Source organism: Amphiprion ocellaris, chromosome 17 (assembly GCF_022539595.1).
Source record: "Amphiprion ocellaris isolate individual 3 ecotype Okinawa chromosome 17, ASM2253959v1, whole genome shotgun sequence".
In the NCBI taxonomy this organism is placed as follows: domain Eukaryota; kingdom Metazoa; phylum Chordata; class Actinopteri; family Pomacentridae; genus Amphiprion; species Amphiprion ocellaris.
The window spans coordinates 12,735,886-12,751,833 of NC_072782.1; the positions used below are offsets into that span (position 1 = coordinate 12,735,886).

The following is a 15,948-nucleotide window of genomic DNA, read 5'->3' on the forward strand; positions in this document are numbered from 1 at the left end:
AACAGTTTCACGTCCTTAAAAAGTCAAAGAAAGGTAATTCACCACCACGCTATTAGGAACTGATGATGCGGTACTTCACAGGATTCATTTATTGCTTATTATTGATTCATTTTAAAAGGCTGAACATATTAGCTGGATATATTATAGCTCTGTAGATTGAACCACAGCAGCAGCCTAAACAACTACAGCTTCACCATCACAACCAGCAGCTGGAGCAGATCAGCCTTTCAAGATGAATAATGAGCAATAAATGCAACAAGTGTCACATCATCTCTCCTTTTATTGCCTGTAGAGTTTGCCTAAAATGACAGCATTTTAAAACCAAACTGAACAATGTTCATGTGGATCAGAGGGAAAATAAAGGTATCGTAAGGCAAAGACAATCTAAAAAGTCTCACTGTGAACCGGTGTGGCCTCCACCTCCAGTTTCAAAATTGTCTTGTTTTCTTTGTTACAAATAAAAGGAAACGACAGTAAATTAGTTTCCAGTGTTTATTCACATCTGTACACTGCAACACAAATTTTTACATATTTCACAAAATGGAAAATAAGCATCCTTCAGAAACCAACATTTTTTGCAGTATATAATTACTTGGACAAACTTGCTGCAGGGTAATTCAAAAATGAAGCAGCAACAATCGAGCATAATGAAAAGAAAGCCACAGATAAGACGAGAACCCAGAAATTCAGAAAACAGATGAAGTTGAGCTATTTATGAATGTCGAATGCCAAACTTCACTTAATGTGCAGCACCGACATTAGAAAGACCATTTCTGTTGCAGCCTGCTGATGGTCTGTACGTAAAAACAATCCCAAATTCCACCATGGCGCCTTTGTACTCGTGCTTACTTAAAAAAAAAATATCACTTTATCCGATGTGAGAAAATAAACTCAGGAGCACTTTGTGATCCTCATCAAGCCCTTTTTATTTGTCAATTAACATGTGAAAACTTTTCAAAACCCACTGGCACTAATGGCGCTCTTTACATGCGCTAGTCTAAATCAATGTTCATTTTCTACTGACTATATTCCCCATGTATAAATAAGAATTAGACTTTTTTTTTAAGCGCCAACTAAACACTACTGCTCAGGGTCAAACGTACACTAAACAATAATAAAGACTAGCACAGCCCTGCCGGTCTTGGGAGGTCTTCTGTACAATAACGCACTCAAATTTACTACAAAATACTCAAAAAAAACACCTCTCCATTCTTAAGTAAGCTCTGTTGGGCAGATTTAGTTTACATTTTGCACTCAACAAAAGAGTGGAAACGTACATAAATTCACTTCCTGGTGCAAAATTTTAAGGGCAACACTAATGTAGTTTCTCCTCAAACTGGCAAACATGGCGGATGTGAATCAAAACATCTACCACTATACGTAAAGAAAGACTGGGATGTCAAGCTATTTGCCTCTTTTTGATTTTGGAAGTACTTGTTTGTAGACACGTCTCTGGTTAAACTACAGGTTCACATTTTTTAATATCTACGTACATTGAAGGGTTTTTTGGTTGCTGTAATTAGTCCAGCGGGAACCCTTTGGTCGAAAGATTTCAGAATAAGTGTTGAGGGAAAAAATCCACAGTCCTCATTTTGTATAAAAATGCCTTAAAACGGTTCAGCTGAAGCTAAAATGAACCAATTGAAAATTCCCTTCTTGTGCTGTGTGGCTGTTGTGACCTTTGTTTACATGCAATCTCCTAGCAAATTTTTTTGCTCCCCCAAGCAACAAATGCAAGCATTGCATCCCTTTACCTGGGATATGTCATGTTTTTTGCTAAATTAAGCCAGTGTATTTTGTGATGGGACCAAATTTCAGGCACAATTGGGAGGATTTTGGTAAGAGCATGGCTGCAATTTGGAAGGCAACTGCTGCAAAAGCCTCACACTAGCTTTGGGATGCATTATTATACAAAAATACCACTGTGGATTTTGTCCCTGCGTCACTTCGCAGCCATGGATTTGAAAAATGATTACAGGGACCTAAAACTCTTTCGATGTAAGCATGTGAATAATGTTTTACTACATGTATGTTCCATTAGAATGAGGGCAGAAGTGCAATCTTCTTTAAGAGGCTGACAAGAATAAAGTAAAGTGTGGTTTGATCTGATAAACCAGTCATTACCAGCAACAGTGCAACAGCCACCAGGACCCTGAACCACACAGCCGATGCCGACTAACCTCTTAGAGTAGTAGAAAAGTAAGAGGGAAGAAGAAGGTTCTGCCGTGAAATCAGTTATGACAGTCAGAAATGTCCAGATGTTTCCCTGAAGTAATAAATAACCTTTCCTAATATGCCTCTTCTTCAATCACATCTGGAGCGTAAATTCAATGCCTCTCGATGTACCACTATTATGGCACGTCTGTTATTGATCCTCAGTAATTATTGCACATGAAGCGTGTTTCAATACAAGCACAGCTCTGTCAATTTGACACTCATTTGAAAAACTGAAAATACAGATTCCAATAAGGAATTGGCTAAAAGTAATAAATTATATGCTGATTTAATGTTACTTTGTGGCCACTTTTGCAACATACTTAATATTTTTTGCAGTAGAAAATGTCCCCATATTTGATTTACTTCTGCCTACACAGCCAAAATTAGAAATGTTATAAGAAGTTACTTCAGCCCTGTGTGACACAGAGTAAAAAAAAGAGAAAAAGAAATCCCAGAATCCAGATTAAACCAATCTTTCAGATGGAAACTTTAGTGAAATTAAATCATTTGGCCAAAACTGGACTGATGAGTCTGAATGTGATTTAAGTGCAGTTTCTTTTCCTGATTACTGTCTAATTAAAGGTCATAACAGTAACATTATTAACAAAAGCTGGGATAATAATAAATAAAATCTGTGTCTATATTTGCACCACAGCTACATGATTACATGGGTAGAACCACTGAGATATGGCCACCAAATTGCACTTTTAGTAATATTTGATGTTCTTCATCCAAATGTAGTTACTCCTGAATAAAGCCCTGATTTCAAAATTCAGAATCATAACATCACCTGATAACAAAACAGGGAGACACAGAAGCGTCGATTAACATTTGAAGTCCATGATTTAAAGTGGCAGGGAGAATTAATAACCAGTGCATCGTTCTGTGTTGTCTCCCTGCTGGGAAATTCAAAATTAAGAGCAAACATGAGATGACATCCTGATCGTTTTTTGATGAACAGAGTTAATGACCACGTGAAATACAGGAAACGACCACAAGCCCAAGGAAGAGTTCAGGTCAGGATCCGTGTTAAACACACCGAAGCAAATTAAAGGCCCTGAAGGGTTTCCATGAGTCCAGTTTCATACCTTTTGGCTGTCCAGTCTCAGCCAGTGGACACCTTGTCTTGTGTAGCGAACCATAGAGCTCATACTTGAAGTCAGGTTCAAAGGGCCCATTGCAGTGTCCAGCTCTGCCAGCATACCTGAAACACACACACACAAATATTATGCCACATCAATATTCATCAGATATATACAATAAAATAGTAATTATTATCAAACCCATTCAAACACTGGTCACCTCTGATTAGGCAGTTAAAATTAGTTTTAAATATAACTTTTCATTCATGACTAGCAGCTGAGCCATTATTAGAAATTTGGTAACAAATATCTCCTTCAGCAGCAGCCCTGATTGTTGCAGTTGAGTCAAATCATTAAATTTACAGCTCAAAAGTCACCTGATTGTGCAGTACCTCATTAAAGCAGCTGGTTTTTAGCTTCAATTTGAAGGGGGTCATTCTAGCTTGATACCACTGATGTGTTCTGTTTTATGTCTTCTTGCTAAGATTAAGAAACAGTTACATGGCTCTACATCAGAGATGAGTATAATTACATCCTCTGGCTCCAACTCTTGCATATTTACAGTCTTTCTTCTAGTCCAGGGGTAGCCAACACGGTGCCCACGGGCGCCTGGTTGCCCGCAGAGACCATGTGAGTTGCCCGCAACACGTGTTCTAAAAATAACACTGGTCACCATGAAATTCCTTATAAAAAATTGTAGTTGCTGTTCTTTTTAAATCAAAAATACTTACATTAATGTAGATTTCAAATTACAATATTTATGATAATTTTTTAAAAAAACAAAAATGTCTTCGGTGTAAATGAACTTTGACCTTGTCCGAGTCAAAGTTCACTGCGCATGTCAAACCACCACGTCACTCTGCTGAAGCGTCCGGACGCAGACACTTTGGGAAGCTAGATGTGGTTTTTACCCCCGAAACATGACAGAGAAGTGAAAGAGAAAACTCTATTTTCACGATGACTGGGAGGAAGAGTTCTTTTTCACGACAGTGAAAGATAAAGGTATGTGTCCTATTTGCGGGGCGACTATTGCGTCGACAAAGCGGCACAATGTGGAAAGATGCTACTTTAGCCGCTACAAAGCTTCCAAGCTAACTAGCCACCTGGTAGCGCACATAGACTGTATGCGCACTACGGACAGAAAAAACCCGGGACTTAAAGGCAGTTTTGGTATCTACTACGTGACGAAAAGTTTCTTCGTGGAGAAAAATGTACCATTAGAAAACCTCGTTTCAGTGACGGGGCTCCTCCATGACGGGTCGGCATACAGGCTTCATTGTACGATGCAGAGGTGATCCAGACTTCCGAACATTCCTACATTACCACTGCAACATTCACCAGCAGGACATATGTGTGTACAAAAGTGGCCGGATTTGATCATGTGATCATAAATGGCTCCAAAACCAAACAACCAGGACATTGAAGGTGCTGCTGGAGGAGCTGTCAGCTGAACACGGTGACTTGTTACTACACACAGAAACCCCATGGATCAGCAGGGGACCAGTTTTGCAGCGTTTTTTTTTTTTTGTCACTGTTGGCCGAAATCAATGAGTTTATGCAGTCCAAAGGGGAAGACACCTTGCTGCTTGAGGACACTGAGTGGATTCTTGACCTTGCATTTTTAACGGACATCACTGGGAAACTGAACCATCTGAACTGTGAGCTGCAAGACCAAGGTAAGACATGATAAGCTCTGCAATGCCAGGCTTCCCACTAACACACATTTACAGACAACGAGGTAACATACGTTGTCATTCAAAACACTGTGCCATTACACAAAAATGTGAAAAATAATTTGTTGAAAACATGTAATGATTTGTTGTTATGATCTGTTAAAAATGTTGCAATGCTGGTGGAAAATGCTGGTGATTAGTACTAATGTGATAGGATTCATTTCAAAATGTGAAAGTCGATTTTTTTTCTTACATAACTGATAATTTGTAGAAACATGGAACAGAGTTCATGAATTGTTCAAAAATGTTACAAAGGTAGCGGTTTGCACAAATGAAGCATGATTTGATGACAGTTAATGATTTCCTAAACATGTCAGAAGTGACAATTTGCATAGAAATTTAACTGGTGTGATTTTGAACAAAATGCTGCAAATATGCTGATTCATACAAAACTGCCAAGAAAGATATTTACAAAAGTTTCAGAGATGGGATACCTCTGACTTTTAAATATTGGAACAGATTTCCATATATGTGTGTGTGTGTTTCCTACTGTCATTGTTGTGGAAATCGTTGTTAATAATTATTGTAAGGAATAATTAACATAAATGTGATCAGACAATCTTTTTACATATTATTTTCATTATTATTATTATTGTTTAAAGATGATGGTGCAAGTTTGCTACTGAGGAAGTTTGCCTCAAACAAGGTGCCCTTCGTACTACTCAGTACCCTTGAAGTTGCTCTCAGGTTCAAAAAGGTTGGTGACCCCTGTTCTAGTCTGTGTACCTTACCTTGAAAACGTGTAAAAATGAGGTCTACACTCTACATGTGATGTAGAGTCACACTCCTTCACGTGCTTTCAACTATCCAAGTCAAGTCACCGTTGTTTAGAAAGCACATTTAAAACAATAGAAATTGACCCAAAGTGGTTTCCATTAATGACAAAAAGAATGTACTATTCTAAATTTTAATTTTGCCTTACAAATTTAAATATTAAGCTCTAAGTTACGCTATGTACCATACAACTGCACCTGACCCATTTAATTATTGGGGTTAAAACCCTACAGTTATATATTATACCCCAAACAATTTTACTGGACTTATTTAAAATCCAGCTTTTGGAATGTAATTTAAAAAAAAAAAAAAAAAAACTTATCCAAGATGTTCTATTAATGTACACAAGAGCTTAACTTTAGTTGTCAGGTTCAGGTGGTCGATTTTTGCTGTCTTCTCATCAGTGGTCTTATTTTATCTAAATGAATCGAAACACTCTATTAAGACTGAGAATTCAGTTCTGTAGGAAATATGAAGGCAGACTGGACTTCTTTTTAAAAATGTGTTTTTGATTTGTTATTACAATAATAGTGTAATTTTTACTATGGAGTGAGTGCCTTTTCTACATGTCCAATCTGACTAATGTTGTCACTATCTGTAAGAGTGGGTAGGGTTGTATTTCTTTAATTTTGCATCGTAAAATAATAAATTATGTAAACAAAGCAAAGAATTTGCTTGGTTCAACTGAGACATTTAGAGAAGGTCAAACATGCCCTTATTCTCCGCCACACTTAAAACATTCACTCAAGTAAAATCGGGCCTTTACAGTTCAATCTGTCTTATTTCTTTCAGAATTTATTTTATCTTTTACATTTTAATGTTGCTTCACTTAGGTTCCTGCATCAATTTGTTGAGAAGACTTAAAACTTTGGTAAGAATCTTTTCCATTCATTCTTACCACTGCCTTTGTGTGCCAGCTCCTCTGCCTGCTCCCAGATATCATGAGCGCTCAGGAACAGCATAGTAATGTTGACGTAGCTGAAGGCCACTTGTTCAATGGCCTGAGGAACGACCACGGTGGTGCCAGCAGAGCCCACAACCAACCCGCTGCCACTGTGGTTGGAGCCGGGACCTGAGCTGGTGGATGTGTTGGCTGGAGACGGCATGTTGGGGGACGGGTTATCTGTAACCCTGAAAAAAAAAAAAAAAACATTTATCAGGTGTTATGTCTGTGACAGTTGAGTGCAATTTACCCAAGCAGTAAAAGTAACATGAACAGTAGATGACTTACTTCGATGTACAGCCAGGATTGTGTGTCGCCTGAGCAGAGTTCTGAAAGAAAAATTTAATCAGCAAAACAAATATTTAGAAAACTAATTCGACAGCAGTGCTACTAACTTAATCGTGTTACTTAGATATTACATTTATAATCACAAAACTGGCTATTAGAAAGAAAGGGGATACCTTCGTTACTTACATTAAAGTGATCACTGAGGGTCTTTGAGTACTTGGATGCAGTTTTGTGTTTGTGGCGAAACATGGCCATCTGCAGCAGAGACTGGCACTTCAAACTACGAGACACAACTAAAGGTCACTCATGATTCGTTACAGAAACAAACAAAAAAAAAGAGTAATGAATCTAGTCTTCTATATGCTTTCTCTAAAGCCAGTCTGCCTGTAATTAAACATATAAATGTGTGGGAACAGTTTAACAAAGAACTTTAGATAAGTGAAATATCGGCATCGGACAGAAATGAATACAGACAGGCAGATAAGATAATGCTGTGAAGTGCTCACTCCCACCACAAGGGTGTACACAGACAAATTACATGTTTTTTGTTGTTGTGAAACTTGGAGTAAGTCAGCTTTGCTCTAGTTAGATTACTGCCAGCACTGTCACAGGGATGGCTTAAATTAAGCTTGTTAAAGTAGGATGAAGTTTCTAGTTTGAATAAAAACGCTATAGAAAGAAAATTGAGACATTGCATTTTAGGTCTATGTCATAAATGAGTATTGTTAAGAGTTTAACAGTACTACTACTCTTACAGACACTGTTTAAAAATCTGGTATTTTACCAGTACACTTATCGGTTCTTTTTATAATTTTTTCAGAGAAGTGCTGAAACACATTAAGAACAAAAGTATCATCGCTTTATTTAGTCTCTGTTAAAATTCCTCCCTCACTCTTCATTTTTTCAATCAGAAACTGAACGCAGGACCTTTTATTTGACATTATTTTTACTGCGTGTTACTCATAGTTGTACTTAAAAAACGGAGCACTTCTCCTACTGACATCACATTCAGTTAGAGAAAGTGAACATAAAGCAGGACAGTTTGCCTGCAGCCCCCAAACCACTAAATCAAATGCTGCTCTGAAACTTAAACTGTGAATATCTGAACAACAGTTCAGATGATGTACTAACAATAATAATACAAATAATACATATTATTTGGAAGCGCCTTTCTTGACACCCAAGGTCACTTTACATAAAAACTAATACAGCAGAACAGATAAAAACCATACATAGAGATAAAAAATACATAAAGAAAGAAGCAGTTAGAGTGAATAAAGTCTTGAACAGATGAGTTTTGAGTTTGGATTTGGCAAGAGGCAGAGATCATTTTGTACTGAATGTATAAACGCATCCACAGATAGACAATCAGCTGGCTAATGGCTACTTTCAATATTAACCCATGTTTGCATAATTTAGTTAACTCCATGAGAGGGCGCTAGGCTGCCAGTACAGTACATACCTGTGGAACAAAGACATGAAAATGTAACCAAAGCAGTCAAAAACTGGGCATTTCTTTGGCTGTATGTGATAAACGTCCACTGAATGTTTCCACAGACTGATTGTGTTTCAGCTTTTAAATCCAAAATACTTGTTGCACTTGTGGCATCAGGCATCGTCAGCACCCCAGTGAAGTGTAACCGCACTTATAAACACTGAATTCTCTACAGCAGTGTCACAAAGAGCAGGATCTGTGTGCTGCAGGATGTAAGAGAGAGAGCTGCCTCCACCCTTTACAAACATACTTAGTGAGATACAGCTCTATTCTGTTTTAGCAAACATGTACCACAGAGTGACTAGGAGTTGGTGAGCTAAAATGTGCCACCATTTAAGAAGCAATAATAAAAAGGAAATCAGTTTTCTTAATTTCTTCAGCATTGTTACCATAAACAATGATGTCGGAGCCTACTTGTCCTCTACATTTTAATATTTTAGCCCTAGGGGCTGTTTCAGTAGCAATACCAATACTAGAGCAGGCAAAGTAATATGTTCATCCTAATACAGGAGTTCTCTGAAAACAGATTAAAACATATGCATATATTGGCATCAGTAATTGGTCAAAATGCGTTGGAAAATTCTGGATATCAGCAAAAAACAAACAAACAAAAAAACTTTATCAGGCAACCATAAACAATGTCCTGCGAACACACCTGCATCACTTACTCCTGATAATAAAATTTAATATGTCATACCTAAGGCAGCATCAGCAAACTACAAATACAAAAAAAAACAAACCCTAACGTTCTGTACACAAGTTGCATATATTCTCCCTTTCCACTGTTTTACATACTGATCTTAAGTAATGATGTGTTAAAATTGTGTTTAAAAGTACATACAATTTAAGCAACTTTATCTGAACCTTACCATAAAGCTATAAAGTCCTTTTCTGAGGGTGGAGCAGACGGGTCCACTGAGTTTTTAAGTTTGAGTACAAACCTACGAGAGAGAAAAGTACAGCAGTTGAAATAAGGCATGAATCAAACTCAGTTATAGCCCCAAAATGTTAATGTTTAGCTTCAACCTTGCCAGAATGGCTGCAACTACAAGGCCACCGAGTGCAGCCTCTTCCCCAGCTTTTTAAACCACAAAATTACTACAATTATTAATGATGAACATATTATAAATTAATGGTGCAGACAATCTATGATAACAGTGGGTTCTTACTTAAGGAGCTCCACAGTCTCTGCAAACATCGTGTAGGAAGACATTGAAATCTGTGGATCTTTTTCCATGGCAATCCCACTCTCAACAAAGAACATGGCTGCATCCAAGTAGTTGAAAGCTTTACTGAGCTTATCGGACTATAGAGAGGGGAAAAAAATAGTTACTGGTTACTTGTATCGCTGTGCAGACTGCGGTAATGAGTTTAAACACATAGGAAATCCTACCTCTGCATCTGCTTTGTGCTTCAGTCTTTTGGCCTCTTTTATGTAATGCTTTACTGGATGCTGCCTGTGGGTCAAAGAAGAGTAACAACATATGATCAAGAACACTGAAAAAAAGATGTCATGTATACAAAATAGTGTTCTGTTCTAAATTCAATCTGTGACACCCTGAGAAGTAAATCACAATAAATATCTTGATTACATTCCAAGATATGCTTTTAATTTGTCATCTGAAGTAATTTCCTTATTAATAAATTACTTCCCAAACACTGAAAGACAAGATTTTTGCAGTCACTTATATGCTATGCTATTGTTGAGGCATTAATTAGTTTCAAGGAACTCTCCACTCCTGACAACAACCAATGCAAAAAATAACCATAACATTAAATAACAAGAAAAGAACTCAGAGAGCGCAGTACTCTGCCAAGGCTGCTCAGGTGACGTGTCATTTCCGACGGATGAAATATTTAATTAAAAAAATGATGTTGCGCTGAGCATAGGCATGTGTTATGCATGTGCACGCTATGTATTTATACCGAATCATATGTAAATTACTCTTATAAACGTCTGTTGAACAGTTCATCACTTTTGGCAAGCCTTTGTTTTGCTAGTGTTAAAATAACCTCCAGGCTTGTACTTTGAAGGCGTGTTTTTAATGCTATGGGCTTTTATTTTGTAAGGAAGTGTTTATCTAAGAAGCAGTTTCTTGACATGACGAAAAGTCCGAAAATTCATGTAAAGATGAAAGAAAACGGTTCCACGCTGTTGCTGTCTAGCAGAGGATGTGTCTAAACTTAGAAGCACCTAGCTGGAATGGGGACAAGCTCTGACAGTGTTTCCTGAAGAAAGGAGTGAAGGACAGAAAGGTGAATTTGTGTTCAAAATAACGCTGTGACGGCTGAACTTAACGTGTCTGGCTGGGGTTTGCTACATTGCGTGACCTAAATATTTAGCGGGCGGCAGGAATTGATGGGACTCAGAAACACCCCACAGTTTAATCATTTGTTCCTTGTATGATTACCAACAGATAAATCACAGTCAATTTGTAGTAGGATCGCAATCATGTGATCGTCAGCAGGTAACTGACAGTGTTCACGTCATGGTTACAGCGACGCCGTGCCTTTAGCTATATCTAGCAATGGGAAATCCTTAACAAAGCTGTGGATCCAGATTACAAGCCCCATCACTGGAAAATCTAATCAATTGGTCCTTTTGGTATTTGTGACTTTCCCTGAAAATTTCATCCAAATCCGTTAGTCCGTTTTTGAGTAATGTTTCACACGGACAGAGACAGACAGATTCACAGAAAAATGTACGCCGATTGTTACGTAACCCCGCCGTTCCTTGGCAGAGTAACAAATTACATTTCCTAAAAGGAGTGAAAAGAATGTCTTATGAAAACGTAGTTGACGCTACAGTGAGTGGCTATAATGACGAGCCTTGACTAAACTGTCCAATCAACTATTTGAATGAAAGCTTGTAGCTGTCTACTTTTTCCAGCCCACACATAACACTCTAGCTCACCGCTTTCTTCATCACCCACACACATAAAAGTCCATTAACTCACCAGATTTGTCATTTTCCCACTAATATTGACCATTAACATCACCTGATGTTGCAGGATGTGTGGTTATTTGGGCCGAACTCGTAACACTTGTTTTAGGAGTTTAAGTCAAATATGGGAAAAACCTACACAGCACTTTTTTACTCCTTAAGAATGGTCTGGCTGCATCTCATTATCAGTCTGTTACCAGTGAAAAACACTCAGACTTGTTTGTATTTCACCAATTTAAATCAATTGCAATCATCTTGGATGTAGCAGTGATGTCAATGCAAAACAGTAATGCAAAATAGTGGAGCGAAATATTTTGATAAGACATCTGCATGCACAAATTGCCATTTTCAGATTTTAGGATGTTGCTTGGAAGCTGTTTCCACAGTGAAGGGAAATTGACATGTAGATAATAAAAGGGGAGGAAAGTGTTGCTGAAATATGCAACAAACTCGGCAGGCTTTCAAGTGAGTGGGACTATCTTTCTATATTAATAACCGTTTGTGAGTCATCATGAACTTCGCCACAAATGCCAAAATGCATTCAATCAAATATTCCTGTAACTATGACATAGTTTGGTCATAGTGTCTCAAAGAAGTGTAAAAAACATTGTTTGTAGATGTTAGCTGTAGCTTTTAAAGAGCAACTTAACACCTCTGGAGAGTTCAGTGGTTTAACTTTCACCTAGCTGGAGTGAAGTACATGTGTACTCCAGGAACACTGCGTAGTTACAGGTTCAACAGAGCATGACAAAGTGTAGTCATATACGAAACAGGCCTAAAACTTTCCTCATAATAGGCAGCAAAATACTGCTTTTCTGCCTGGTCTGCCTACGCCTTACGGCCAGGAGAAGAGCTGTCTTAACATGCTGAGAGCTCCCATTATGTAGGTGGTCCTAACTAACAACAAACGTCATTGTCAAAGGCTTTGGTACACTGAAAAAACCCTGCCTCGATAAATATGTGGCTAAGATTTCACAACTGTCTGCACTGTGGATTTTCTTATCCTGTGGATAAATAGACACAAAGGATGCATGGATAAATGTAATTCTAAAAATCCAAAAGGAGGCAGGCTTTAAGGCGAGATAACAAAATTCAGAACAAGTTATTAGCTTTTTACGTAGAAATCTTACCTCTCCTCAAATCTGAGCATCGGCCTGCTGCTCAAAGCTTCCTTGACTGGCCGCAAAGGTGAAGGGACAGAGAGGCTGCTCTTTGGGGGCTTTTGCTAGGATTAAAATGAAAATCTTTGGTTACAACTTGATTGCGTCTGCTTACTAAACAATTATTCCATTGTAACAGCTAAACAGGCTTTATCACTAGGAAAAATCACTCAAAATATGCAAACTTGCGGAAGCTTGTCCAGAAAAAAAAAAACAGCAATTTATTTCATAATTGAGGTGCTTATGTTTTGACAGTTACCTTTTCATGGCGTGGGTGCTGTGTGTGTTTTCCACTGCTCTTCTTGTGCTTACGGGAGTCCTTGCTCTTTGCAGCCTCCCTACTGGACTCTTGTGTCTTCCCTGAACTGCATTTGTCTAATTTTGAGCCTTTAGGAGCATCTTTGGATGGTGCAGAGGGCTGCAAATGTACAGGATTTTTCTTGGCCTTCTTTTGCTCCCGAGCCTCTGCTGGATTGCTGGAATTTCTGTAGGTGATGAGATCGAAAAGGCTGTGTGAAACAGACATCTAGCTTAAATCATTAAACATAATCTTTAGCATAAAAAAAAGATGACTGATTTTGGGAACCTACTCCAGTTTTAAAGAAACATGACTTGATGAGGTATTCTTGTTTTCCAGCTTCTGTTTCTTTGTGGGAAGAGTTTTATTGTCTGCCTCAATCTAGAAGAGAACAAATCACACATTTTAAAAAAACTGGACTTCTCTTATGTACGGTAACTACAACAATCCCAAGCCCTGTATTTCTCACATTTTGATTTATACTCTTTTTGCTGGTTTTCATGTTTTTGAGTGATGTAGAAGCATCACTGCCTCCTTCGTGTGATCTCTTTGAATTGCTAGGTACCCTTTGGTGAATGCTGGAGGTCTGTGGGACTCTTGAGAGCAGACTTAGATCTATTTTCACCATCAGGGATCTCGGAGGCCTGTGGAGGTCCTGTGAACCCTTGGCTGTATGCTCAGGCTTCTCTAAGTGCTTGTGGTCTGTTTTGTGAGGCATCTTGGCGCCCCTCTGGCAGATGGATTCTGCCTTGGGTTTGCTACTACTGACTCTGACCGGTGGGGCAGAAGAAAGCTGGTCAGGCTGAGCAGGACTTTGGGTGGGGCAGGAGCAGGGGTTAGGATGATGCACACCACACGAAGGACAATCGGCATACTGGACGAGCATGGCTCCAGTTCCAGGCTCTGACCCAGCCTTCTGCTTGCCAGGTGGTGTGTGTTTAGTCCTTTTAATGTCTTTTTTAGTGTCACCGCTGCTTTTCTTACCATGTCCTGTTTTTGTCTTTACCTTGGGTCTATCTGTGAAACACGGTTCTTTTGTCTGTGTGGTTATAATTTCCTCATACTTCGCACTGACTGCTGCTCCAGTGCGATCTGGGCAACCTGCCTTCGCTGGTTTTGAGAGTTTCCTGGAACTGCTACAGCTGTTTACATCAGAAGAGAGAGATTTTTGGCTACTTTGGTGGCAACGGTTGTCCTGAGGGCTTTCCCTGGACTGCTGGGGAATCGGAAGGTTGTCAGTAAGCTCTTTTTGATGAGAGGAGAGCTGAGGCTTAGACTGCCCAGTGGGGTCGACCACTTCTACACTGGACTTCTTGGAGCTTTTAGTGGGCATTTGGTTTTTCTGAGTGGGGCTCTCAGAGACGTGTGCACTGCTTTGACTTTCAGTGGTGGAGTTTTGTTGGCTGGACCTGATCCAGTTCCCCAACTGCCAGTCACCATGGCTCACTGCTGGAGCATTGGGCTAGAAAAAAACACAAATATAGTGGTTTGTAGAAAAACAAGAAGACTATGTGTATCATATATTCTATATACAAAGAACACAAAGAACAAATTACCTCAGTTTTAACAAAGCTGCCCACTGGAGTTTGACGTGGCTCCTCATTATCTGACTCAGATCCGGAGCTACTGCCAGAGTCGCTTGAGCTTGTAGACTCCAACCCGCTGGAATGTGCTGCTTCAAATGAACTGTAGCACAGACACACAAACACCACAAAAATTATCATTATAATACCCTTTGTGATCCATATACCCAGGTTTTTTCTAGTAGATAGTGATTTTGGCAAACATTATGTGCTAAGAATAAACCAATGGAAGAAATGTGGAACATTGGTTTTTCAGTTTACAACTGAATAATTACAGAACTGTGTTTCATGAAATTAGAGCCACAACAAATAGTGAACTTACTGATTGCTTGTTTGGCACAAAAATTAATCTGTTACTATTCTGATCATCAATTAATTGTTCAAGTACTTTTCAAGCAGACATTTGTTGTTTACTTTTTTTTGGCCATTTATAATAGTAATGTGAATATATTTGGGGTTTAAACTGTCAAATAAGTTATTTGAATGCACCACTTAGACTGAACTGGAATTCTAGCATGATTTTTTCTTGCCTTGACAATGAAATCAAATTACTATTTGCAGCTGTCGTGAAAACATGTTTTGTCTGCAGAGTCCCCTAAACGTAGAGTGTGTAAAATGTGTCTTTAAGGTGAAACCAAGTTTGATTCGCAGCAGCTTGCAACCAGCTGATTTTGTGTGTATGGTTGAAAGCAACGTGTATAAATTTGTCATGTCACTGAAAAAAAATTTGGTCTAGTTAAAACATGGATTTAATGATGATAATGTTCTTTCAGAGGTCCTCAAATTCGCAACTCAGACTTCAGCCATGCGTTACATTTCAAAATTATGGAACAAAAATTGTCCTTTTGAAAAACCAAGTGACTTACGATAAGGAGCTCTGCTGGCTGAGATGGGTTGGCTCTGCAAGAGAGGTGTCATGGTTTTCTGGAAAGAAACAAAAGAGTAAATAAACATTTGTCCAACAAAAATAATCCATGACTTGAACTAATGTGGATTTGGCATTTAGATACTGCCTCTCAGCTTTTGTTAAATTAAAACCATACAGTCAAAACTGATGCACTGAGACATTCCAACGGCCATTTGATTCCTAACACATTCAACAATAAAGAAGTTTTTCTTGAACAGATACTAACAATCTATTTCAACATAACAGAACAGAATGTATATCTATGCATACAGGAAACGAGTACAGACTCTGTACAGCTACATGCTGTGGTGCAACAATTAAACACCAACTATATAAATTAAGAACATTATAGTGGGATAGGTAATAGGTTTGTAATCTTTGAGCATCATTAGATACTACTATTTTTGTCATGCATGTTTGTCATTGTAGCCACAAAATTCATATAAACATCTGTTAGATTGCAAACACTGGCTAGATCGACTGCATCACTTGATATGAAGTGAATTTGCTTTATAAAATTTTAA

At 38.5% G+C, this 15,948-nt stretch overlaps 1 protein-coding gene across 1 annotated transcript in view; it reads right to left on the bottom strand.

Moving 5' to 3' along the window:
• Window positions 1-478: 478 nt before the first annotated feature.
• aff1 (AF4/FMR2 family, member 1) overlaps window positions 479-15,948 on the bottom strand; it is a 32,601-nt gene continuing 17,131 nt past the window's right edge. Inside the window, exons 7-19 of the mRNA XM_023280895.3 lie at window positions 15,384-15,441; window positions 14,491-14,620; window positions 13,404-14,396; window positions 13,227-13,315; window positions 12,896-13,121; window positions 12,607-12,701; window positions 9,926-9,989; window positions 9,702-9,838; window positions 9,402-9,473; window positions 7,224-7,317; window positions 7,038-7,078; window positions 6,705-6,937; window positions 479-3,421 (exon numbers count right to left, since the gene is read on the bottom strand). Coding sequence (XP_023136663.2) covers window positions 3,300-3,421; window positions 6,705-6,937; window positions 7,038-7,078; window positions 7,224-7,317; window positions 9,402-9,473; window positions 9,702-9,838; window positions 9,926-9,989; window positions 12,607-12,701; window positions 12,896-13,121; window positions 13,227-13,315; window positions 13,404-14,396; window positions 14,491-14,620; window positions 15,384-15,441 — 2,354 coding nt within the window. The 3' untranslated portion in view covers window positions 479-3,299. The remainder of the gene's footprint in view (window positions 3,422-6,704; window positions 6,938-7,037; window positions 7,079-7,223; window positions 7,318-9,401; window positions 9,474-9,701; window positions 9,839-9,925; window positions 9,990-12,606; window positions 12,702-12,895; window positions 13,122-13,226; window positions 13,316-13,403; window positions 14,397-14,490; window positions 14,621-15,383; window positions 15,442-15,948) is intronic.